The sequence below is a fragment of the Oncorhynchus keta genome, chromosome 28 (genome assembly GCF_023373465.1).
Source record: "Oncorhynchus keta strain PuntledgeMale-10-30-2019 chromosome 28, Oket_V2, whole genome shotgun sequence".
Taxonomy (NCBI): Eukaryota; Metazoa; Chordata; class Actinopteri; order Salmoniformes; family Salmonidae; genus Oncorhynchus; species Oncorhynchus keta.
Window position 1 is genome coordinate 19,375,149 of NC_068448.1, and position 27,427 is coordinate 19,402,575.

Genomic DNA, 27,427 nt, shown 5'->3' on the forward strand with positions numbered 1-27,427 from the left:
ACTGCTGTGAAAATATAATAGCATATAAAGTGTTCTGGCAGCCAGGAGAGCACAAAGCCTCCCCCATTATACGAATAATATAACCTAAGACAGGTGTGTGTGTGTGTGTGTGTGTGTGTGTGTGTGTGTGTGTGTGTGTGTGTGTGTGTGTGTGTGTGTGTGTGTGTGTGTGTGTGTGTGTGTGTGTGTGTGTGTGTGTGTGTGTGTGTGTGTGTGTGTGTGTGTGTGTGTGTGTGTGTGTGTGTGTGTGTACACTCTGACATTCTGTTGACATTCCCCATAATATACAGTCATTGAAATTCTACACTTGGACACTCAAAGACAATCTTAAATGAATCATTCTTTATTATCAGCGCGCTGGAGAGGTTCTAACCAACTCAATGCACCAAGTACACTCTATCAGGGCAGTCCCGTTAGATCTCTTATATACAGACAAGTTGTTTCATGATTTAGCTTATTCATCATTCATCATTAATTCATCATTAACGTTGACTTCATTCATGTGAGCGACCAATACTGGGTCATGTATGTGACACACCTCACGAGGCTTCTCCTCTCTAAGCTGAGCCATTGAAACTGAGATATCTTTCGTTCTCAAAACAAGGGTCTGGGCGTACTGCTAAATTGCAGATACTGATAGTGAGATTTCTTTCCAGGCATGTTCAATCAGTCTCTTGCATGAACACAGAAATCGGTGATTAGAAAAGCACAAACATACATTTTTCCAGCACAATTCAGTGCTTTCAAAATGTATTCACACTCAATCAAATGTAGACATCAGCAGATGTCACAAAGTCCTATTCAGAAATCCAGCCTAAAACCCCAAAGAGCAAGCAATGCAAATGTAGAAGCACGGTGGCTAGGAAAAACTCCCTTGACTTATTCCACATTTTGTTTTTACAGCCTGAATTTAAAATGTATTCAATCGATATGTTGTGCCACTAGCCTACACACAATAGCCCATAATGTCAAAGTGGAATTATGTCTTTAGACATTTTTACAAATTAATACAAAGTGAAAAGCTGAAATGTCTTGAGTCAATAAGTATTCAACCAGCCTCTTAGATGTGGCAAGCCTAAATAAGTTCAGGAGTACAAATGTGCTTAACAAGTCACATAATAGGTTACATGGACTCACTGTGTGCAATAATAGTGTTTAACATGATTTTTGAATAACTACCTAATCTCTGTACCCAACACATACAATTATCTGTAAGGTCCCTCAGTTGGCCAGTGAATTTCAAGGGTTTAGAGCGTTGGACAAGTAACCGAAAGGTTGCAAGATCGAATCCCTGAGTTGACAAGGTAAAAATCTATCGTTCTGCCCCTGAACATGACCATTCCATCGAAAATAAGAAATGTGTTCTTAAACTGACTTGCCTAGTTAAATAAAGGAAAAATAAAAATGACCAGGGTGGTTTTCCAATGCCTTGCAAAGAAAGGTACCTATTGGTTGATGGGTAAAACAATGATAAAGTAGACATTGAATATCAATACACCTAGTCACTACAAAGATACAGGCATCCTTCCTAACTCAGTTACCGGAGAGGAAGGAAACTGCTCAGATTTCACCAGTTACAGAGTTTAATGGCTGTGATAGGAGAAAGCTGAGGATGGATCAACAACATTGTAGTTACTCCACAATACTAACCTAAATGACAGATTGAAAAGAAGGAAAAATATTCAAAAATATGCATCCTGTTTGCAATAAGGCACTAAAGTAAAACTGCAAAAAATGTGGCACAGAAATTTCATCTAAATTTTCTCCTGAATAGAAAGTGAAACGTTTGGGACACACAAACAACATATCATTGAGTACCACTCTTCATATTTTCAAGCATGGTGGTGGCTGCATCATGTTATTATGGGTATGCTTGTCATCGGCAAGGACTAGGGAGTTTTTAAAATAAAAAGAAATGGAATAGATCTAAGCACATGCAAAATCCTAGAGGAAAACCTGGTTCAGGCTGCTTTCCAACAGACACTGTGTCACGAGTCCGACCGAGGGTGTTTCCCCTTCCCGGGCGGGTGGCGCTCGGCGGTCGTCATCACCGGCCTATTAGCTGCCACTGATTGTTTTTCCTCTCCCTCCTTGTATGTTTAGTGGTAGCACCTGTTCATGTGTAATTAGTTAATTAGTTTGTCTTTATTAGACAGCCGGCCCGCCTGGTTGTTGTGCGGGATTATTTCAGTGTAACCTTCGGCTCTGTTGTAGAGGTACGTGTTAGTGCCTGGTCGTTACTTTTCCGTTGTACATTCTCATTCCCTGTGTTTGGGGCCGTTACTATTGTGAGCACCCTGTGGTGCGTTGGTGCTATTAAAGACGCACAGCTTTGCACTCACTGTCTCCTGCGTTTGACTCCACACACCTACGACACCTGAAGCATTACAGAATCCCGCACCTAAATCAAATTGAATGGAGTCAGCAGGAGCAGCAGCCAACCCTCTCCCATCGATGGAGGAACGGGTTCTCCACCACACCACCGTTCTCCATCGGATCGGATCCGCGATGGATCAAGTGATGGAGAGAATGGACCGATGGGAGAGGAGTGGTCTCCTCTCTCCACCTTCGGCACCCCGGCCCGGACTCCCCATCACTCGACTCCAGCACCCTCCGTCTGACGCTACCGAGGGCTTATGATGGAGGCGGCGGGTTGCCAGGGGTTTCTGCTTCAGCTGGAGCTATACCTGGCCACCGTTAGACCCACTCCCTCAGGAGCGGAGAGGGTGAGTGTCCTCATCTCCTGCCTCACGGGTCGTGCTCTGGAGTGGGCGAACGCAGTCTGGAATGGCCCAGACTCAGCGCGGGAGCACTACCCAGAGTTTTCCTGCCGCTTCCGTGCCGTGTTTGATCACCCTCTAGACGGCCGAGCGGTGGGAGAACGACTTTTTCATCTCAGGCAGGAGAGGAGGAACGCCCAGGATTACGCGCTGGAGTTCCGGACCTTGGCAGCCGGATCTGGGTGGAACGACAGGGCCCTTATGGACCACTACAGGTGTAGTCTCCGAGAGGACGTCCGCCGGGAGTTAGCGTGTCGGGACACCACTCTGTCACTGGATCAGCTGATTGACATGTCCATTCAACTGGACAATCTGCTGGCTGCCCGCGGGCGTTCAGAGAGGGTCCTGTGCGTTCCACCACCCAGCCCCCATTCCGATGGAGTTGGGAGGGGCTGCGCCGAGGGGTACCGGAGGAGGAGGCCTTCCCTGCACCAACTGTGGTCGGAGAGGACACACGTCTGATCGGTGCTGGGGGTCCGTCTGGGAGTAGAGATGGCAGGCGGAACGCTTCTCGGTCACCCCAGGTGAGTCAGCATCAGACTCACCCAGAATCCATTGTTGGCCATATGTTTGTCTTAATCTCTTTCCTTCACTTTTTTCCCTCTTCCCAGCATAGGGCGCTAGTCGATTCAGGCGCAGCTGGGAACTTTATGGATCGCGGACTCGCCCTTAAGTTAGGGGTTCCGCTGGTGCCGATAGATTCTGCTTTCCCCGTGCACTCCCTAGATAGCCGGCCATTAGGGTCAGGGATGGTCGGGGAGACCACGGTCCCACTGGACATGGTGACGCAGGGGAATCATAGGGAGCGTATCAGTTTTTTTATTATTGATTCGCCTGCGTTTCCAGTGGTGCTGGGGTCTCCCTGGCTGGCCCGGCACAATCCTAAAATTTCGTGGAGACAGGGGTTCTCCAGGGGTGGTCAGAGGAGTGTTCTGGAAGGTGTTTGGGAGTTTCCATCGGTGCCACGTCGGTGGAGAGTCCAGACCAGGGTTCCACGGTGTGCATTCCCCCGAGTATGCCGATTTGGCAATCGCTTTCAGTAAAGTGAAAGCGACTAAATTACCACCTTATCGACCGGGAAGGGATTGTACGATAGATCTCCAGGTAGACGCTGCGCTTCCCAAGAGTCACGTGTACCCGCTGTCCCAGGAGGAGACGTTGGCAATGGAGACATATGTCACGGAGTCGCTGGGACAAGGGTACATTCGGCCCTCCATTTCACCCGTCTCCTCGAGTTTCTTTTTTGTGAGGAAAAAGGAGGGAGGTTTGCGTCCGTGTATCGATTATAGAGGTCTAAACGCCATCACAGTGGGGTATAGTTACCCTCTACCTCTCATCGCTACGGCGGTGGAATCGTTCCACGGAGCGCAGTTCTTCACAAAACTGGATCTCAGGAGCGCGTATAGTCTGGTGCGTGTTCGGAAGGGAGACGAGTGGAAAACCGCATTTAGTACTACATCCGGCCACTATGAGTACCTCGTCATGCCGTATGGGTTAAAGAATGCTCCAGCCGTTTTCCAATCCTTTGTAGACGAGATTCTCAGGGACCTGTGCGGGCAGGGAGTGGTTGTTTATATCGATGACATTCTGATCTACTCGGCCACTCACACCGCGCATGTGTCTCTGGTGCGCAAAGTGCTTGGTAGACTGCTGGAGCATGACCTATACGTCAAGGCTGAGAAATGCGTGTTCTCTAAACGAGCCGTCTCTTTTCTGGGATATCGCATTTCCACCTCGGGGGTGGTGATGGAGGGTGACCGCATTAGGGCCGTGCGTAATTGGCCGACTCCAACCACGGTAAAGGAGGTGCAGCGGTTTTTGGGTTTTGCCAACTACTACCGGAGGTTTATCCGGGGTTTTGGCCAGATAGCGGCTCCCATTACCTCACTGCTGAGGGGGCCCGGTGCGATTGCAGTGGTCAGCACAGGCGGACAGAGCATTCAACAAGTTGAAGGCGCTGTTCACTGATGCGCCCGTGTTGGCGCATCCGGATCCCTCTCTAGCATTCATAGTGGAGGTGGACGCGTCCGAGGCTGGGGTGGGTGCCGTGCTATCACAGCGCTCGGGTACGCCACCAAAACTCCGCCCCTGCGCTTTCTTCTCAAGGAAGCTCAGCCCAGCGGAGCGTAACTATGATGTGGGGGACCGGGAGTTGCTAGCGGTGGTTAGAGCTCTGAAGGTGTGGAGACACTGGCTTGAGGGGGCTAAGCACCCTTTTCTCATCTGGACCGACCACCAGAATCTGGAGTATATTCGGGCTGCAAGGAGACTTAACCCACGTCAGGCAAGGTGGGCCATATTCTTTACCCGGTTCCGGTTTACTTTGTCTTATAGACCGGGCTCCCAGAACGTGAAGGCTGACGCACTGTCCCGCCTTTACGACACCGAGGATGGGTCCACCGAACCTACTCCCATCCTTCCCGCCTCTAAGCTGGTAGCCCCAGTGGTATGGGAGGTGGACTCGGACATCGAGCGGGCGTTACGGGCTGAACCCGCGCCTCCTCAGTGTCCAGCGGGGCGAAGGTACGTGCCGCTTGATGTTCGGGACAAGCTGATTCGGTGGGCTCACGTCCTACCCTCCTCGGGTCACCCTGGGGTGACGAGGACAGTGGGGAGCCTTCAGGGGAGGTATTTTTGGCCTACGTTGGTTAAGGACGTTAAGGGTTATGTCTCCTCTTGCTCAGTGTGCGCTCAGAGTAAGGCTCCTAGGCACCTTCCTAGAGGGAAACTACAACCCCTCCCCGTTCCACAGCGGCCATGGTCACATCTGTCCATAGATTTCCTGACCGATCTTCCGCCGTCTCAGGGGAACACCGCGGTTCTAGTGATTGTGGATCGGTTTTCTAAGTCCTGCCGTCTCCTCCCGTTGCCCGGTATCCCTACAGCCCTGCAGACTGCGGAGGCATTATTTACCCATGTCTTTCGGCACTACGGGGTGCCGGAGGACATCGTTTCTGATCGGGGCCCCCAATTCACGTCTCGGGTATGGAGAGCGTTCATGGAACGCTTGGGGGTCTCTGTCAGCCTGACCTCCGGTTATCACCCCGAGAGTAATGGGCAGGTGGAGAGAATGAACCAGGAGGTGGGTAGGTTTCTGCGGTCGTATTGCCAGGATCGGCCAGGGGAGTGGGCACGATACATTCCCTGGGCTGAAATGGCTCAGAACTCACTACGCCACTCCTCTACTAACGTGTCCCCTTTTCAGTGTGTGTTGGGATACCAGCCGGTCCTGGCACCATGGCATCCGAGCCAGACCGAGGCTCCTGCGGTGGAGGAATGGGTACAGCGCTCCAAGGAGACCTGGAGGGCCGTCCAGGAATCTCTACGACAAGCGAGTGGACGGCAGAAGAGGAGTGCTGACCGCCACCGCAGTGAGGCCCCGTGTTTGTACCGGGGACAGGGTCTGGCTCTCGACCCGAAACCTACCTCTCCGCTTGCCCTGCCGGAAGCTGGGTCCGCAGTGTGTAGGGCCCTTTAAAGTCCTGAGGAGAATAAACGAGGTGTGTTATCGATTACAACTCCCTTCCTATTATCGTATTAACCCCTCGTTTCATGTGTCTCTCCTCAGGCCGGTGGTAGCTGGTCCCCTGCAGGACAGTGAGGTACCGGAGGTCCCTCCCCCCTCTGGACATCGAGGGACCCCGGCATACACGATCCGGGCCATTCTGGACTCAAGACGCCGGGTGAGGGGCCTGCAGTACCTCGTGGACTGGGAGGGGTACGGTCCGGAGGAGAGGTGCTGGGTACCAGTGAGGGACATCTTGGATCCATCCATGTTGAGGGATTTCCATCGCCTCCATCCGGATCGCCCTGCACCTCGTCCTCCGGGGCGACCTCGAGGCCGGTGTCGGCGCGCTGCGGGAGCCGCGCGTCAGGAGGGGGGTACTGTCACGAGTCCGACCGAGGGTGTTTCCCCTTCCCGGGCGGGTGGCGCTCGGCGGTCGTCATCACCGGCCTATTAGCTGCCACTGATTGTTTTTCCTCTCCCTCCTTGTATGTTTAGTGGTAGCACCTGTTCATGTGTAATTAGTTAATTAGTTTGTCTTTATTAGACAGCCGGCCCGCCTGGTTGTTGTGCGGGATTATTTCAGTGTAACCTTCGGCTCTGTTGTAGAGGTACGTGTTAGTGCCTGGTCGTTACTTTTCCGTTGTACATTCTCATTCCCTGTGTTTGGGGCCGTTACTATTGTGAGCACCCTGTGGTGCGTTGGTGCTATTAAAGACGCACAGCTTTGCACTCACTGTCTCCTGCGTTTGACTCCACACACCTACGACACCTGAAGCATAACACACTGGGAGACAGATTCCCCTTTCAGCAGGACAATAACCTAAAACACAAGGCCTAATACACACTGGAGTTGCTGACCAAGACAACATTGAATGTTCCTGAGTGGCCTTATTACTGTTTTGACTTAAATCGGCATGAAAATATATGGCAAAACTTGAAAATGGCTTGAATAATTTTTAAAATAATAATGTGCAAATATTGTACCATCCAGGTGTGTAAAGCTCTTAGACTTACAGCTGCAATCACTGCCAAAGGTGCTTCTACGAACTATTGACTCAAGGGCGTGAATACTTATGTAAATTCGATAATTCTGTATTTCATGCTAAAAAAATGTGCAACAATTTCTAAATACATGTTTTCACTTTGTCATTATGGGGTATTGTGTGAAATTGGGTGAGGAAAAAAAATATTGAATCCATTTTGAATTCAGGTTGTAACACAACAAATGTGGATAAGTCAAGGGGCATGAATACTTTCTGAGTGTATAAAACATTAAGAAAACCTTCCTAATATTGAGTTGCACCTCCCTTTTGCCCTCAGAATAGCCTCAATTTGTCAGGGCATGGACTCGACAAGGTGTCGAAAGCGTTCGACAGGGATGTGGGACCATGTTGACTCCAATGCTTCCCACATTTGTGTCAAGTTGGCTGGATGTCCTTTGGGTGGTGGACCATTTTTGATACACATGGGAAACTGTTGAGCGTGAAAAAAACAGCAGCATTAGAGTTCTTCAAACAAACCGGTGCACCTGGCACTTACTACCATACCCCGTTCAAACTGGTGCACCTGGCACTTACTACCATACCCCGTTCAAACCGGTGCACCTGGCACTTACTACCATACCCCGTTCAAACTGGTGCACCTGGCACTTACTACCATACCCCGTTCAAACCGGTGCACCTGGCACTTACTACCATACCCCGTTCAAAGGCACTTACTACCATACCCCGTTCAAACCGGTGCACCTGGCACTTACTACCATACCCCGTTCAAAGGCACTTACTACCATACCCCGTTCAAACTGGTGCACCTGGCACTTACTACCATACCCCGTTCAAACCGGTGCACCTGGCACTTACTACCATACCCCGTTCAAAGGCACTTACTACCATACCCCATTCAAACTGGTGCACCTGGCACTTACTACCATACCCCGTTCAAACCGGTGCACCTGGCACATACCACCATACCCTGTTCAAAGGCACTTACTACCATACCCCGTTCAAACCGGTGCACCTGGCACTTACTACCATACCCCGTTCAAAGGCACTTACTACCATACCCCGTTCAAACCGGTGCACCTGGCACTTACTACCATACCCCGTTCAAACCGGTGCACCTGGCACTTACTACCATACCCCGTTCAAAGGCACTTACTACCATACCCCGTTCAAACCGGTGCACCTGGCACTTACTACCATACCCCGTTCAAACCCGTGCACCTGGCACTTACTACCATACCCCGTTCAAAGGCACTTACTACCATACCCCGTTCAAACTGGTGCACCTGGCACTTACTACCATACCCCGTTCAAACCGGTGCACCTGGCACATACTACCATACCCTGTTCAAAGGCACTTACTACCATACCCCGTTCAAACCGGTGCACCTGGCACTTACTACCATACCCCGTTCAAAGGCACTTACTACCATACCCCGTTCAAACCGGTGCACCTGGCACTTACTACCATACCCTGTTCAAACCGGTGCACCTGGCACTTACTACCATACCCTGTTCAAAGACCCCTACTACCATACCCCGTTCAAACCGGTGCACCTGGCACTTACTACCATACCCCGTTCAAAGGCACTTACTACCATACCCCGTTCAAAGGCACTTACTACCATACCCCGTTCAAAGGCACTTACTACCATACCCCGTTCAAACCGGTGCACCTGGCACTTACTACCATACCCCGTTCAAACCGGTGCACCTGGCACTTACTACCATACCCTGTTCAAACCGGTGCACCTGGCACTTACTACCATACCCTGTTCAAAGACCCCTACTACCATACCCCGTTCAAACCGGTGCACCTGGCACTTACTACCATACCCCGTTCAAAGGCACTTACTACCATACCCCGTTCAAACCGGTGCACCTGGCACTTACTACCATACCCCGTTCAAAGGCACTTACTACCATACCCCGTTCAAACCGGTGCACCTGGCACTTACTACCATACCCCGTTCAAACCGGTGCACCTGGCACTTACACCATACCCGTTCAAAGGCACTTACTACCATACCCCGTTCAAAGGCACTTACTACCATACCCCGTTCAAAGGCACTTACTACCATACCCCGTTCAAATCGGTGCACCTGGCACTTACTACCATACCCCGTTCAAAGGCACTTACTACCATACCCCGTTCAAACCGGTGCACCTGGCACTTACTACCATACCCTGTTCAAACCGGTGCACCTGGCACTTACTACCATACCCCGTTCAAACCGGTGCACCTGACACTTACTACCATACCCCGTTCAAACCGGTGCACCTGGCACTTACTACCAGACCCTGTTCAAAGACCCCTACTACCATACGCTGTTCAAACCGGTGCACCTGGCACTTACTACCATACCCTGTTCAAAGAACCCTACTACCAGACCCCGTTCAAACCGGTGCACCTGGCACTTACTACCAGACCCCGTTCAATGACCCCTACTACCAGACCCCATTCAAACCGGTGCACCTGGCACTTACTACCATACCCCGTTCAAACCGGTGCACCTGGCACTTACTACCATACCCCGTTCAAACCGGTGCACCTGGCACTTACTACCATACCCTGTTCAAACCGGTGCACCTGGCACTTACTACCATACCCTGTTCAAACCGGTGCACCTGGCACTTACTACCATACCCCGTTCAAACCGGTGCACCTGGCACTTACTACCATACCCCGTTCAAAGGCACTTACTACCATACCCCGTTCAAAGGCACTTACTACCATACCCCGTTCAAACCGGTGCGCCTGGCACTTACTACCATACCCTGTTCAAACCGGTGCACCTGGCACTTACTACCATACCCCGTTCAAACCGGTGCACCTGGCACTTACTACCAGACCCCGTTCAAACCGGTGCACCTGGCACTTACTACCAGACCCCGTTCAAACTGGTACACCTGGCACTTACTACCATACCCCGTTCAAACCGGTGCACCTGGCACTTACTACCATACCCCGTTCAAACCGGTGCACCTGGCACTTACTACCAGACCCCGTTCAAACCGGTGCACCTGGCACTTACTACCATACCCTGTTCAAAGACCCCTACTACCAGACCCCGTTCAAAGGCACTTACTACCATACCCTGTTCAAACCGGTGCACCTGGCACTTACTACCATACGCTGTTCAAACCGGTGCACCTGGCACTTACTACCATACCCTGTTCAAAGAACCCTACTACCAGACCCCGTTCAAACCGGTGCACCTGGCACTTACTACCAGACCCCGTTCAATGACCCCTACTACCAGACCCCGTTCAAACCGGTGCACCTGGCACTTACTACCATACCCTGTTCAAACCGGTGCACCTGGCACTTACTACCATACCCCGTTCAAACCGGTGCACCTGGCACTTACTACCATACCCTGTTCAAAGACCCCTACTACCAGACCCCGTCCAAACCGGTGCACCTGGCACTTACTACCATACCCTGTTCAAACCGGTGCACCTGGCACTTACTACCATACCCTGTTCAAACCGGTGCACCTGGCACTTACTACCATACCCTGTTCAAAGACCCCTACTACCAGACCCCTACTACCATACCCTGTTCAAAGACCCCTACTACCAGACCCCTTTCAAACCGGTGCACCTGGCACTTACTACCATACCCCGTTCAAACCGGTGCACCTGGCACTTACTACCATACCCCGTTCAAACCGGTGCACCTGGCACTTACTACCATACCCCGTCCAAACCGGTGCACCTGGCACTTACTACCATACCCTGTTCAAACCGGTGCACCTGGCACTTACTACCATACCCTGTTCAAACTGGTGCACCTGGCACTTACTACCATACCCTGTTCAAAGACCCCTACTACCAGACCCCGTTCAAAGACCCCTACTACCATACCCTGTTCAAAGACCCCTACTACCAGACCCCGTTCAAACCGGTGCACCTGGCACTTACTACCAGACCCCGTTCAAACCGGTGCACCTGGCACTTACTACCATACCCTGTTCAAACCGGTGCACCTGGCACTTACTACCATACCCTGTTCAAACCGGTGCACCTGGCACTTACTACCATACCCTGTTCAAAGACCCCTACTACCAGACCCCGTTCAAACCGGTGCACCTGGCACTTACTACCATACCCTGTTCAAACCGGTGCACCTGGCACTTACTACCATACCCTGTTCAAACCGGTGCACCTGGCACTTACTACCATACCCTGTTCAAACCGGTGCACCTGGCACTTACTACCATACCCTGTTCAAAGACCCCTACTACCAGACCCCGTTCAAACCGGGGCAACTGACCTCCAACCTACTACCATACCCTGTTCAAACCGGTGCACCTGGCACTTACTACCATACCCTGTTCAAACCGGTGCACCTGGCACTTACTACCATACCCTGTTCAAACCGGTGCACCTGGCACTTACAACCATACCCTGTTCAAACCGGTGCACCTGGCACTTACTACCATACCCTGTTCAAAGACCCCTACTACCAGACCCCGTTCAAAGACCCCTACTACCAGACCCTGTTCAAACCGGTGCACCTGGCACTTACTACCATACCCTGTTCAAACCGGTGCACCTGGCACTTACTACCATACCCTGTTCAAAGACCCCTACTACCATACCCTGTTCAAACCGGTGCACCTGGCACTTACTACCATACCCTGTTCAAACCGGTGCACCTGGCACTTACTACCATACCCTGTTCAAAGACCCCTACTACCAGACCCCTACTACCATACCCCGTTCAAAGGCACTTACATGTTTTGTCTTGCCCATTCATCCTCTTAAAAATCTTAACACATTTAACTTTAACCTGTCTCCTTCCCTTCATCTACACTGATTGAAGTGAATATAACAAGTGACATCAATAAGAGTTCATAACTTTCACCTGGATTCACCTGGTCGGTCGATGTCATGGAAAGAGCAGGTGTTCCTAACGTTTTGTATACTCAGTGTGTGTTCTATACAGGCTATATGATCTAATAGGATGTTGTAGAGGTTACTGACTGAAATATAGATTCTAGTCTGAACTGCTGGGAAATTCTAATAACATATGAACTGCAATGCCTCGGGCAGCCCTCATTATACTCATAATATAACCCAAGACAGGAGTCAATGTCTGACTGTGTGTGTGCATGCGCGTGTGCGTGCGTGCGTATGTGTGCGTGTGTGTGTGTGTGTGCGTGTGTGCGTGCGTGTGTGTCTGTTAACTTTTCCCATAATATACAACATGGTTTGTTTTTCTACCCAGCTCACACTGCCCTCAGGGGTATTATGCAGTTTCCCTCAATGAGATTCTGCTCCTGCTCTTTCTTTCCCTGAGAGACATTTCCAGAAGGATTCAGTAGCCCATTCTTAAACTCAATATATTGTATTATAGGATTATAAATTGTCGTTACAGGTCAAGTATAAGGTTAGCTAACCTTTGTTTGAACAGTGTGCATATAATAATTTATACATCTACAAAGAATAGATAAAGTAGTGAAATACCATCAGTGAGTAAATGATGAACCTTTTGATGTGAAGCTGGTCTTAAAGCAGACTTGTGATGAAAGAGAGAGAGTTGTGAGAGACACAGAGAGCAGACTAAATGTTAATTACGGTGTGTGCATGCATGCTGCATGTCTAATGCACCTTGTTAACCCAGAAACGCTTTTCATACAAGCAGTGACGGTTCTAGCTTGTATGGCTCCCTGGGCAACCCCCCCTTCAGCCGCCCCACTAGCTTGTATGGCTCCCTGGGCAACCCCCCCTTCAGCCGCCCCACGAGCTTGTATGGCTCCCTGGGCAACCCCCCCTTCAGCCGCCCCACTAGCTTGTATGGCTCCCTGGGCAACCCCCCCTTCAGCCGCCCCACTAGCTTGTATGGCTCCCCGGGCAACCCCCCTTCAGCCGCCCCACTAGCTTGTATGGCTCCCCGGGCAACCCCCCCTTCAGCCGCCCCACTAGCTTGTATGGCTCCCCGGGCAACCCCCCCTTCAGCCGCCACACTAGCTTGTATGGCTCCCTGGGCAACCCCCCCTTCAGCCGCCGCACTAGCTTGTATGGCTTCCTGGGCAACCCCCCCTTCAGCCGCCCCACTAGCTTGTATGGCTCCCTGGGCAACCCCCCCTTCAGCTGCCCCACCCATCACGAAAAAGCACCATTCATTTTATATACTACTACAAATTGTAGTATATAAATACAAATAAAAAGGAGAATCTAATTATTACACTATTAACCTATTGCTAACAAAAAACAAATAACACAAGGTAAACTAAATTGCACAAATCCTATATAACACAAATAGAATAACACACTCATAAAGAAGAGAACCTGATTATTACACTATTGCACTTCAAACAAGAAACAGTTAAACTAAATTGCACAACTAATTGCATTAGTACTGAATAAAGTTAGAGGTGTGCTATTTGATAGATTCCTCGCACCCTCTATCTCGGGCAACTTACCCCCGCCCCCTCCCCATCTCGTACCTCTGAGTGGGAGACCTGAGGTCAACCTACCCCTGCCCCTCCCCATCTCGTACCTCTGAGTGGGAGACCTGAGGTCAACCTACCCCTGCCCCCTCCCCATCTCGTACCTCTGAGTGGGAGACCTGAGGTCAACCTACCCCTGCCCCCTCCCCATCTCGTACCTCTGAGTGGGAGACCTGAGGTCAAACTACCCCTGCCCCCTCCACATCTTGTACCTCTGAGTGGGAGACCTGAGGTCAACCTACCCCTGCCCCCTCCCCATCTCGTACCTCTGAGTGGGAGACCTGAGGTCAACCTACCCCTGCCCCCTCCACATCTCGTACCTCTGAGTGGGAGACCTGAGGTCAACCTACCCCTGCCCCCTCCCCATCTCGTACCTCTGAGTGGGAGACCTGAGGTCAACTTACCCCTGCCCCCTCCCCATCTCGTACCTCTGAGTGGGAGACCTGAGGTCAACCTACCCCCGCCCCCTCCCCATCTCGTACCTCTGAGTGGGAGACCTGAGGTCAACCTACCCCTGCCCCCTCCCCATCTCGTACCTCTGAGTGGGAGACCTGAGGTCAACCTACCCCTGCCCCCTCCCCATCTCGTACTTCTGAGTGGGAGACCTGAGGTCAACCTACCCCCGCCCCCTCCCCATCTCGTACCTCTGAGTGGGAGACCTGAGGTCAACCTACCCCTGCCCCCTCCCCATCTTGTACCTCTGAGTGGGAAACCTGAGGCCAACCTACCCCCGCCCCCTCCCCATCTCGTACCTCTGAGTGGGAGACCTTCCCAGGCAGCAGCCTGCCTAGCTCACAAACTAGAATCAGGACGCCCACTCCAACCAGGTTAATTGACCCACAGTCCAACATGGTGACATGATATCATTGACGTGACGTGCAAATGAGCGATGGAAAACCGATCGGGCAAATGTCACCATTTTGATTTGTGCAGGTGCCCCATGCAGCCCCCCAGCAAGATGCTGCCCTGGGTGGCTACCCATGTCGCCTATGCCTAAATCCGCCATTGCATACAAGATCCCAGTAGATCCCAGTAGATCACAGTAGATCACAGTAGACATAAAGTCAAGGCTCTCCGTCCGAGTTCAACTCTCTTCTCCATCCTCCTCTTTGTCCTCCCTCCCTCTCTCCCTTCTACTCCCTCTCTCCCCCTTCTCCCCATCTCCCTATCCTCTCTCACTCTCTGTGGTGTGATGGGGCACTAGCTAGCGTGGCAGTTCTTCTTCTCGACGGAGCTCTCTGCTTGAGACAGCCTCAATAATGAAGGTCCCAGTCAGTAATGGAGCAGCCCCATGAGATCCTACAACTGCTCTGTCAGAAAGTCCCCTCAGTCCTCCTCATCCTCCGTGCCCCCAGCCCCTTCAGCGCTGCTCATCCCCGGGGCCCCAGCCCCCTTAACCCTCCTCATCCTCCATGCCCCCAGCCCCTTCAGCGCTGCTCATCCCCGGGCCCCCAGCCCCCTTAACCCTCCTCATCCTCCATGCCCCCAGCCCCTTCAGCGCTGCTCATCCCCGGGCCCCCAGCCCCCTTAACCCTCCTCATCCTCCGTGCCCCCAGCCCCCTTAACCCTCCTCATCCTCCGTGCCCCCAGCCCCTTCAGCGCTGCTCATCTCCGTGCCCCCAGCCCCTTCAGCCCTGCTCATCCCCGGGCCCCCAGCCCCCTTAACCCTCCTCATCCTCCGTGCCCCCAGCCCCTTCAGCGTTGCCCATCCCCGGGCCCCCAGCCCCCTTAACCCTCCTCATCCTCCGTGCCCCCAGCCCCTTCAGCGCTGCTCATCTCCGGGCCCCCAGCCCCCTTAACCCTCCTCGTCCCCGGACCCCAGCCCCCTCAGCCCTAAGTATCGTGATAGTATCGTATCGTGAAGTCCCTGGAAATTTCGAGCACTAATATGCATATGTGTACTATATGTTTATGTTTTCCAGTGTCAAGTACCTCAATACTACATACCCTGTAGACCCTGCTAAACTATATGGACAGAGCCATGCAGAGAAGAAGACATTTGGCTGACATATATCTTTAAATATATTTCACATACAGGACTTGACGTGTGTGTGTGTGTGTGTGTGTGTGTGTGTGTGTGTGTGTGTGTGTGTGTGTGTGTGTGTGTGTGTGTGTGTGTGTGTGTGTGTGTGTGTGTTTATGTTGATGTATGCGTGGGCAGCAGATAGAGCCATTCATTAAGAGCGGGCCTTGTCAACCAGTGCACTCTCAAACCACCATGGTATACCTCTGTAAGATGCAATATGGATAAGACAGCACCAGAAAGCTGAAGGTTCAGGAAGTCGGAGGTTAAGTGCCCTAGGTAACTTCCTGTATGTACTTTATTTAAAGGGGGAGATCAAGCTGATCCTAACTGTTATGGGCCTGTTTATATTTTGCCCTGTTTCTCAAAAGTTTTGGAAAAACTTGTCAATAATCGACTGACTGGCTTTCTTGATGTCTATAGTATCATCTCTGGTATGCAACCTGGTTTCCACTCAGGTTATGGATGTGTCACTGCAACCTTAAAGGTCCTCAGTGATGTCACAATTGCCCTTCATTCTAAGCAATATTGTGCTGCTATTTTTATTGAATTGGCCAAAGCTTTTGATACGGTAGACCATTCCATTCTTGTGGGCCAGCTAATTAATATTTGTGTCTCTGAGGGGTCTTTGGCCTGGTTTGCTAACTACCTCTCTCAAAGAGTGCAGTCTATAAAGTCAGAAAATCTGCTGTCGCAGCCACTGCCTGTCACCAAGAGAATACCCCAAGGCTCAATCCTAGGCCCCACGCTCTTCTCAATTTACATCAACAACATAGCTCAGGCAGTAGGAAGCTCTCTCATCCATTTATATGCAGATGATAGTCTTACACTCAGCTGGCATCTCCCCGGATTTTGTGTTAAATGCTCTCCAACAAAGCTTTCTTAGTGTCCAACAAGCTTTCTCCACCCTTGACCTTGTTCTGAACACCTCAAAACAAAGTCATGTGGTTTAGTAAGAAGAATACCCCCTCTCCCCACAGGTGTGATGACTACCTCTGAGGGTTGAGGGCTTGAGGTAGTCACCTCATACAAGTACTTGGGAGTATGGCTAGACAGTACACTGTCCTTCTCTCAGCACATATCAAAGCTGAAGGCCAAAGTTAAATCTAGACTTAGTTTCCTCTATAGTAAATGCTCCTCTTTCACCCCAGCTTCCAAAATAACCCTGATTCAGATGACCATCCTACCCATGCTAGATTACAGAGACATAATTTATAGATCAGCAGGTAAGGGTGCTCTCGAGCAGCTAGATGTTCTTTACCATTCGGCCATCAGATTTGCCACCAATGCTCCTTATAGGACACATCACTGCACTCTATATTCCTCTGTAAACTGGTCATCTCTGTAAACCTGTCGCAAAACTGGTTGATTTAGAAAACCCTCTTAGGCCTCAGTCCCCCCTATCTGAGATATCTACTGCAGCCCTCATCTTCCACATACAACACCTGTTCTGCCAGTCACATTCTGTTAAAGGTCCCCAAAGCACATACATCCCTGGGTCGCTCCTCTTTTCAGTGCACTGCCGCTAGCGACTGGAACGAACTGCAACAAACACTCAAACTGGACAGTTTTATCTCAATCTTTTCATTCAAAGACTCAATCATGGAAACTCTTACTGACAGTTGTGGCTGTTTGTGTGATGTATTGTTGTCTACCTTCTTGCCCGTTGTGCTGTTGTCTGTGCCCAATAATGTTTGTACCATGTTGTGTTGCTACCATGTTGTGTTGCTACCATGTTGTTGTTATGTTGTGTTGCTACCATGTTGTGTTGCTACCATGTTGTTGTTATGTTGTGCTGCTACCATGTTGTGCTGCTACCATGTTGTGCTGCTACCATGTTGTGTTGCTACCATGTTGTGCTGCTACCATGTTGTTCTGCTACCATGTTGTGCTGCTACCATGTTGTTGTTATGTTGTGTTGCTACCATGTTGTGCTGCTACCATGTTGTGCTGCTACCATGTTGTGCTGCTACCATGTTGTGTTGCTACCATGTTGTGCTTCTACCATATTGTGTTGTTACCATGTTGTGTTGCTACCATGTTGTTGTTATGTTGTGCTGCTACTATGTTGTTATCTTAGGTCTCTCTTTATGTAGTGTTGTGTTTTGTCGTGATATATGTTTAGTCCTATATTCATATGTTATTGTTTTAAATTCTCCGTCCCCGCAGGTAGGCCGTCATATAGGAATGTGTTCTGAACTGCCTAGTTAAATAAAGGTTACATAAATAACCCATGTGTGGTGGCGTTCTCTGACCGTGTAAACCAGGTCCGGGACCATGGCGGTCAGTAATAACGACATGGTCACACACTACTACAGAACTACTGCTCCTCCTGCTGCCTCAGATACTGGGCCTCCATATAGCATAAGTCCCAAATGGCACCCTATTCCCTACAAACTGCACAACATTTGACCAGACCCCTATGGGCCCTGGTCAAAAGCCACACACTATATAGGAAATAGGGTGACATTTAGGACACACATATAGAGATAAAACATTTTATCTACACTTCGCTAGGGCTCTGGCCAAAAGTAGTGCACTATGTAGGATATAGGGTACCATTTGGGGTGAAGGCTATCTGTGGGGGCTGAATGGGATGGATGACTGGACTGTCACAGTGGGATAGATAGTAGCTGCTAAAGTCTCCACGTGGGCCATAGGGAAGTGTATGACTGAAATGTAAAGTAGCGTAGAGGCTCCTGATGGGTTTCTCTCTCTCTCTGTCTCTTCTCTCTCTATCTTCTCTTCTCTCTCTATTCACTTATCATCTCTCTGTCTCTTCTCTTCTCTCTCTGTCTCTTCTCTTCTCTTCTCTCTGTTCACTTCTCTCTCTGTCTCTTTTCTTCTCTTATCTCTCTATCTTCTCTCTCTCTTCTCTTCTCTTCTCTCTCTCTCTTCTCTTCTCTCTCTCTCCTCTCTCTCTCTGTGTTCACTTCTCTCATCTCTGTCTCTTCTCTTCTCTCCTCTCCTCTCTATTTTGTCTCTTTCTTCTCTCCTCTGCTTGTTGCCTCTCGTCTCTTCTCTCCTCTCTCTATGCTCACTTCTCTCCTCTCTCTGTTTGTCGTCTCTATCTTCTCTTCTCTTTTCTCTCTGTCTGTTCACTTCTCTCCTCTCTGTTTGTCGTCTCTCTCTTCTCTTCTCTGCTTGTTGTCTCTCTCTTCTCTCCTCTCTCTGCTTGTTGCCTCTCTCTTCTCTCCTCTCTCTGTTTGTCATCTCTCTCTTCTCTTCTCTGCTTGTTGCCTCTCTTCTCTCCTCTCTCTGTTTGTCATCTCTCTCTCCTCTCTCTGCTTGTTGCCTCTCTCTTCTTTCTCTCCTCTCTCTGCTTGTCGTCTCTCTTCTCTTCTCTGCTTGTTGCCTCTCTCTCCTTTCTCTCCTCTCTCTACTTGTCATCTCTCTTCTCTTCTCTGCTTGTTGCCTCTCTCGTCTCTTCTCTCCTCTCTCTGTTTGTCGTCCTTCTCTTCTCTTCTCTTCTCTTCTCTTCTCTTCTCTTCTCTTCTCTTCTCTTCTCTCTGTCTGTTCACTTCTCTCCTCTCTCTCTGTTCACTTCTGTCCTCTCTCTGTTTGTCGTCTCTCTCTTCTCTCTCTGTCTGTTCGCTGCTCTCCTCTCTCTCTCTGTTCACTTCTCTCCTCTCTCTGATTGTCATCTCTCTCTTCTCTTCTCTGCTTGTTGCCTCTCTCTTCTCTCCTCTGTCTATCTGTCGTCTCTCTCTCCTCTCCTCTGCTTGTTGCCTATCTCTCTACTCCTCTCTCTGCTTGTAGTCTCTCTCATCTCTCCTCTGTCTATCTGTCGTCTCTCTCTCCTCTCCTCTGCTTGTTGCCTATCTCTCTACTCCTCTCTCTGCTTGTAGTCTCTCTCATCTCTCCTCTGTCTATCTGTCGTCTCTCTCCTCTGCTCTGCTTGTTGCCTATCTCTACTCCTCTCTCTGCTGGTAGTCTCTCTCATCTCTCCTCTATCTGTCATCTCTCTCCTCTCCTCTCCTCTGCTTGATGCCTATCTCTTTACTCCTCTCTCTGCTTGTAGTCTCTCATCTCTCCTCTATCAGTCGTCTCTCTCCTCTCCTCTCCTCTCCTCTCCTCTCCTCTCCTCTCCTCTCCTCTCCTCTCCTCTCCTCTCCTCTCCTCGTTGTGTATCTCTTTGTAGTCTCTCTCATCTCTCCTCTGTCTATCTGTCGTTTCTCTCCTCTCCTCTGCTTGTTGCCTATCTCTTCTCTCCTCTCTGGAGATGGGGTTAAGGCGGACTGTGACAGTTCTGCTGGTCCCCTGCTAACCCATCCAAACGCCTATAAAACGATACAAAGATGGCAGCCTTTACTCTAGTAAAAGAGTAAGAGGACTCTATATTTAAAGATATAGTAGATGGCCCTGAGTCCTGTCGAAAACAATCAAGATAGGAGACAGGAGACAGAAAGAGAAAAGTAAAGTAGAAGCTACTGCTGAATGTTTGATGAGGAGCCAGAGCTCAGTGGATAAGTGAGACTGACATTGGTACAGTCGTGTACTCTCAGACTCTCAGACTGATTGTGCTATGTGCACACTGCCCCAAAAACGAGGTGGAAACTGAGCTGCACATCCTTAACCTCCTGCCAAATGTATGATCATATTAGAAACACATATTTCCCTCAGATTAAACAGATCCACAAAGAATTCTAAGAGAGAGAGAGAGAGAGAGAGAGAGAGAGAGAGAGAGAGAGAGAGAGAGAGAGAGAGAGAGAGAGAGAGAGAGAGAGAGAGAGAGAGAGAGAGAGAGAGAGAGAGAGAGAGAGAGAGAGAGAGAGAGCGAGGGAGTGAGAGACAAAAAGAGAGAGAGAGAGAGAGAGAGAGAGAGAGAGAGAGAGAGAGAGAGAGAAGTCTGCAGCACCCGGCCTCCCCCTGCTAGAATCCGAAGTCAAATGTCTGCTGTTTGCTGATGATCTGGTGCTTCTGTCACCAACCAAGGAGGGCCTACAGCAGCACCTAGATCTTATGCACAGATTCTGTCAGACCTGGGCCCTGACAGTAAATCTCAGTAAGACCAAAATAATGGTGTTCCAAAAAAGGTCCAGTCATCAGGACCACAAATACAAATTCCATCTAGACACTGTTGCCCTAGAGCACACAAAAAACTATACATACCTTGGCCTAAACATCAGCGCCACAGGTAACTTCCACAAAGCTGTGAACGATCTGAGAGACAAGGCAAGAAGGGCATTCTATGCCATCAAAAGAAACATAAATTTCAACATACCAATTAGGATTTGGCTAAAAATACTTGAATCAGTCATAGAGCCCATTGCCCTTTATGGTTGTGAGGTCTGGGGTCCGCTCACCAACCAAGACTTCACAAAATGGGACAAACACCAAATTGAGACTCTGCACGCAGAATTCTGCAAAAATATCCTCCGTGTACAACGTAAAACACCAAATAATGCATGCAGAGCAGAATTAGGCCGATACCCACTAATTATCAAAATCCAGAAAAGAGACGTTAAATTCTACAACCACCTAAAAGGAAGCGATTCACAAACCTTCCATAACAAAGCCATCACCTACAGAGAGATGAACCTGGAGAAGAGTCCCTAAGCAAGCTGGTCCTGGGGCTCTGTTCACAAACACAAACACACCCTACAGAGCCCCAGGACAACAGCACAATTAGACCCAACCAAATCATGAGAAAACAAAAAGATAATTACTTAACACATTGGAAAGAATTAACAAAAAAACAGAGCAAACTAGAATGCTATTTGGCCCTACACAGAGAGTACACAGCGGCAGAATACCTGACCACTGTGACTGACCCAAAATTAAGGAAAGCTTTGACTATGTACAGACTCAGTGAGCATAGCCTTGCTATTGAGAAAGGCCGCCGTAGGCAGACATGGCTCTCAAGAGAAGACAAAACAAGACTAAACAAGTACTTGTTGCTAGAAAAATGTATATCTTGCCATTGTAAATGAAGTACATATTATATATGACATATTACGACTTTTGATGAATGGAATCAATATAAGTGGTAGAATGCACCTCTCTGATCCACACTACATCTATCTATTAACAACATCCTCCCACTGTTTTCCACCTCCCACTATCTCTACTTCCCCTTCCATTCTGCCCACAGCAGATGTGCTCATACTGCATGTGTGTGCATAGATGTGTGTGTCTGTGCATACATGCATAATGCATCTGTGTGTGTGAAAGTGTAAACGTTTATGTATGTGTGTGTACATGTACAAATGTGTATGAAACTGTATGTCTCTTACCTGCGCAGCAGCAACTTGGGGTGGTTCTTGCTCTCCAGGTTCTTGTCGATGAGGTCAGAGAGCAGGTGTTTGAGCACGTCGGTGGCGTACTCCAGTTTGCCCTGCAGCGCAGTCATGATGAGAGACGCCACGTTGCCGCGGTCACGCATGGAGAAGGAGCGTTGGAGCTCCAGAGTTCTGATGAAGGTTAGCAGAAACACCTTGTTGTTGATGAGCTGAGCGAAAAGTTTCAGAGCCTTCTCTGTGCTCAGCTGGCCGTTACCTGACACCTAGGACATACAGGACAGGATACAAAGGGTTAACATGCCACATGACAACACATGGTTTCTGTGTTAAGAGTTCTACTTTAAACAACTTCATACACACCCAGATTGTTCCATACGTGACAGAACTGCACTACTGCCTTTCTTACGCTCAGTTGATCATAAAGGGGCATTGTGAGGCACTTGCATACAGTACTTTCTGCTGTTCCTATTGGGCCTTTATTCCTCCCTGAACAACTCCTCACTATCACACCATATCACCCTCATACAGTCAACAGGCTGACCCTAATAAGCCTGCATACGTTGTCCTGTTACCCATATACCCTAATAAGTCAACTCATCCAGCAACCCACACCCACCCTGTACTCCCCTATAAAGAATAGCAGAGTATTAAAGGGACTCTGTGGAGTGTGTTCCAGTCAGTCTGTCCCAAGTAGAGGAGGTCCCAGGTCTGCCAGCGAACAGGACATTACCCACTTCATTACTCCTGATGAAGGACGCGCTGGTGGGTGAAATAGACGCACGTCGGGATACTGTACTGGGACCTACCTGCGTGTGTGTGTGTGTGTGTGTGTGTGTGTGTGTGTGTGTGTGTGTGTGTGTGTGTGTGTGTGTGTGTGTGTGTGAGAGAGAGAGGACAGAGAGGCAGAACGATATACGAGTGTCAGTCTCCCCCTGGCACTGTGGTGCTTATGGAGGGCATGCTGCAGGGGTGGTGTGGAAGCTCTCTCTCACTCTCCTTTTCCTCACTCTGTCTCTCCTTTCATCATTTCTCTTTCCCTCTCCCATTCCCCCTCCATACTTTTCTTTGTCTACTTTTTCTCTCCATCTCTCTCTCTCCCTACCTCCAGTTCTCTGAGAACAGGGTGGTCCTCGATGCCAGGGAAAAGGACTCTCATGGCGTAGGTCCGGTAGTCCAGGTGGGGGATACCAGCTCTGTCCAGATCACTGGTCAGCTCGTTGATGTCCGTCTGCAGCTCAGCAAAAGCTGGAGGAGGTTGGTAGAGAGAGGAGAAATGAACCGCACTGTTCGTATGGATCAACTGATTTCAGACCTGCTGGTTTAATTGAAACCATTGATCTCCATGTATTAGTATGTACGCCCACTAGCTATGGTGACCCCCCCTCCCTCCCCCACACACACACACACACACACACACACACACACACACACACACACACACACACACACACACACACACACACACACACACACACACACACACACACACACCCCTCTGGTGGCCAGTAAATTGTCTGTACTGTACAGTATCTGAGCTCCGGTGTGTTCCCTGCTGTTAGGGGCTGCAGGTGAGAGCTGGTTAATTGGTCCCTTCCTGACTGAGTCCTGCTGGGCCTTGCTCTTCCCTGTGGGTGTCCCCTTAGCCTCTATACAGCCAATCACAGTCATATCTCCCCCCAGCACCCCTGCTAGCCCAGCCCAGGGCCCAGGGCTCAAGCATACACCCCTGGAGGGGAACCCAGGTACCTAGCTGCCCCTCGTAAATCCACCCTCGGTGCACTACACTCTTCCTGAACACAGATGCTGTTTAAAACATGACCCTTCAGTGTGTCTCCTCGCCTGTGTGTGTGTCTGCTTAGAGTATCTGTCTGTCTGTCTGTCTGTATGTGTCCAGGGCTTTAGCTCTATAAGCCCCATGTAGCTGTGTGCTGCTCAGCTCTGTTCACACCCCCCAGCTGGGCCCTACAACAGACATAGAGCAGACCTCACTATGAACCTCTCTACTCTGCCACAGCCCTGACACAACCCAGAGAAACAAGACAATGATATTTAGAGGATATACCCTTCTAGTATACTATGTCTTCTAAATGTCCTATCTTTGTAATTCTGTATGTTAGAGTTATTCTATGTGCTGTATTTCTCTATGTTAGAGTTATTATATGTGCTGTAATTCTGTATGTTAGAGTTATTCTATGTGCTGTAATTCTGTATGTTAGAGTTATTCTATGTGCTGTAATTCTGTATGTTAGAGTTATTCTATGTGCTGAATTTCAGTATGTTAGAGTTATTCTATGTGCTGCATTTCTGTATGTTAGAGTTATTCTATGTACTGTAATTCTGTATGTTAGAGTTATTCTATGTGCTGTAATTATGTATGTTAGAGTTATTCTATGTGCTGAATTTCTGTATGTTAGAGTTATTCTATGTGCTGAATTTCTGTATGTTAGAGTTATTCTATGTGCTGTATTTCTGTATGTTAGAGTTATTCTATGTGCTGTAATTCTGTATGTTAGAGTTATTCTATGTGCTGTAATTCTGTATGTTAGAGTTATTCTATGTGCTGTAATTCTGTATGTTAGAGTTATTCTATGTGCTGAATTTCAGTATGTTAGAGTTATTCTATGTGCTGCATTTCTGTATGTTAGAGTTATTCTATGTACTGTAATTCTGTATGTTAGAGTTATTCTATGTGCTGTAATTATGTATTTTGGAGTTCTGAGTGGTAAAAGCTGTCTTCAGGCTACCTGGAGGGAATACATACAGTAACTTGCCTGCTCTTCCTCTGGGCCCAAGGTTTAGAGGTCAGCTGGTGCAGTGAACAGAAGCGTGCCCTGTCTGTACTATGGCCCACCAGGTGTGTGTGTGTGTGTGTGTGTGTGTGTGTGTGTGTGTGTGTGTGTGTGTGTGTGTGTGTGTGTGTGTGTGTGTGTGTGTGTGTGTGTGTGTGTGTGTGTGTGTGTGTGTGTGGGGCAGCAGAGCTCAGCACTAACACAGATTTATTAGGCTTTAACGAGGCCTGCCTAAAAATCTTAAATGAGGCCATGCCTTTACAACAAACTCTGAAACAGACACTGCCACACCCACACAGACTGAAACACACATGCCACACACACACACACAGACTGAAACACACATGCCACACACACACAAAATGCCAGCATGAAATAAAGATGATATGCCATTACAGACGTGTTCATAGGAGAACATTGTGTTTAATCAGTGTGTGTGAGTCAGTGTGTGTGAGTCAGTGTGTGTGAGTCAGTGTGTGTGAGTCAGTGTGTGTGAGTCAGTGTGTGTGAGTCAGTGTGTGTGAGTCAGTGTGTGTGAGTCAGTGTGTGTAAGTCAGTGTGTGTAAGTCAGTGTGTGTGAGTCAGTGTGTGTGAGTCAGTGTGTGTAAGTCAGTGTGTGAGCCAGTGTGTGTAAGCCAGTGTGTGTAAGTCAGTGTGTGTAAGTCGTGTGTGTAAGTCAGTGTGTGTAAGTCAGTGTGTGTAAGTCAGTGTGTGAGCCAGTGTGTGTAAGTCAGTGTGTGTGAGCCAGTGTGTGTAAGTCAGTGTGTGTAAGTCAGTGTGTGTGAGCCAGTGTGTGTAATTCAGTGTGTGAGCCAGTGTGTGTAAGTCAGTGTGTGTGAGTCAGTGTGTGTGAACCAGTGTGTGTGAGCCAGTGTGTGTGAGCCAGTGTGTGTAAGTCAGTGTGTGTAAGCCAGTGTGTGTAAGCCAGTGTGTGTAAGCCAGTGTGTGTAAGTCAGTGTGTGTAAGTCAGTGTGTGTGAGTCAGTGTGTGTGAGCCAGTGTGTGTGTGAGCCAGTGTGTGTGTGAGCCAGTGTGTGTGACCCAGTGTGTGTGGGCCAGTGTGTGTGTGTGTGTGTGTGTGTGTGCCAGTGTGTGTGTGTGTGTGTTTGTGTAAGCCAGTGTGTGTTAGCGATAGACAAGCACCATGTGCATTTAGTGTGCCACGATCAGCATCAAAAACAGGGTAAACTAAACAGCAGAGACTGTGTGTCTGTCAGACAAAACCTGACTCACTAACCCAGATTCACAATAACTTGTATTACATTATACAACACATACCACCAGTTATTTACTTATTACACAGAAGCATCAATGTGCGTCTTTCATGTGATTATAATATGCCTTAGTGGAGCCCAGCTAGCGAGCTCAGTCTTAAACCCTACAAGGAAACTGGAATCAAAGTGTCTCAAAATAGCTATGTAGAGCAGAAGAGGACCAAACATAATTGCTTAACTCTTCACAGACATTTTGAGAGACTGATTTCAGTTTCTGTACCTGTGATGACATGACTTTGTTGCTGATGGAGGATAAGGATATAGGCTAGTGTACATGATTAGGTACCCCCCCCGCCAGGTTTTGGTTTTTGCCTAGCACTACACAGTCTAGACCAGGGTTAGTTTGTGAGAGTTGCAACTAATAGTATGTGGTTTATTTGCTGAATGTCTATGGATGCTTCCCTAGATGCAATGTTACTGATAGCCAACTAATAGTCTGTGGTTCATTTGTTATGTAAATAAAGTGTTACTCACCTTCCTTGCACTCCAGGGCGACCCGGGACTCCAGGTTGTCCATCTGCATCTGCAGGCGCTTCAGGGTGAGGTCATTCTCCCGCGACTTGCGTTTGTATGCGATGAGGACGAGGATGACGATGATAAGGAGAAGGCCTCCGCCGGCGGCGATGGAGACGATGGCGGGAAGGGTGAGCAGGCTGTCTGACAGGATGTGAACCGCCCCTGGAGATACGTGGAGACCGCCCACCTGGACCTGATATATATACACACACAGTATATTAAACATACACAGTATATTAAAACACACACACACAGTATATTAAACACACACACACACACACAGTATATTAAAACACACACACACACACACAGTATATTAAACACACACACACAGTATATTAAACACACACACACACACAGTATATTAAACATACACACACACAGTACATTAAACACACACACACACACACATAGTATATTAAACACACACACACACACACAGTATATTAAACATACACACACACACAGTATATTAAACATACACACACAGTATATTAAACATACACACACACACACACACAGTATATTAAACACACACACATAGTATATTAAACATACACACACACAGTATATTAAACATACACACACACACAGTATATTAAACATACACACACACAGTATATTAAACACACACACACATAGTATATTAAACATACACACACATAGTATATTAAACATACACACACACAGTATATTAAACATACACACACACATAGTATATTAAACATACACACACAGTATATTAAACACACACACACATAGTATATTAAACATACACACACAGTATATTAAACACACACACACATAGTATATTAAACATACACACACATAGTA

At 48.8% G+C, this 27,427-nt stretch overlaps 1 protein-coding gene across 1 annotated transcript in view; it reads right to left on the bottom strand.

Moving 5' to 3' along the window:
- Positions 1 to 27,427, bottom strand: part of LOC118374386 (plexin-A2-like) — a 321,358-nt gene that overhangs the window by 43,676 nt on the left and 250,255 nt on the right. Inside the window, exons 18-20 of the mRNA XM_052484209.1 lie at positions 26,552 to 26,786; positions 23,118 to 23,260; positions 22,010 to 22,278 (exon numbers count right to left, since the gene is read on the bottom strand). Of these exons, the coding sequence (XP_052340169.1) occupies positions 22,010 to 22,278; positions 23,118 to 23,260; positions 26,552 to 26,786 (647 nt within the window). The remainder of the gene's footprint in view (positions 1 to 22,009; positions 22,279 to 23,117; positions 23,261 to 26,551; positions 26,787 to 27,427) is intronic.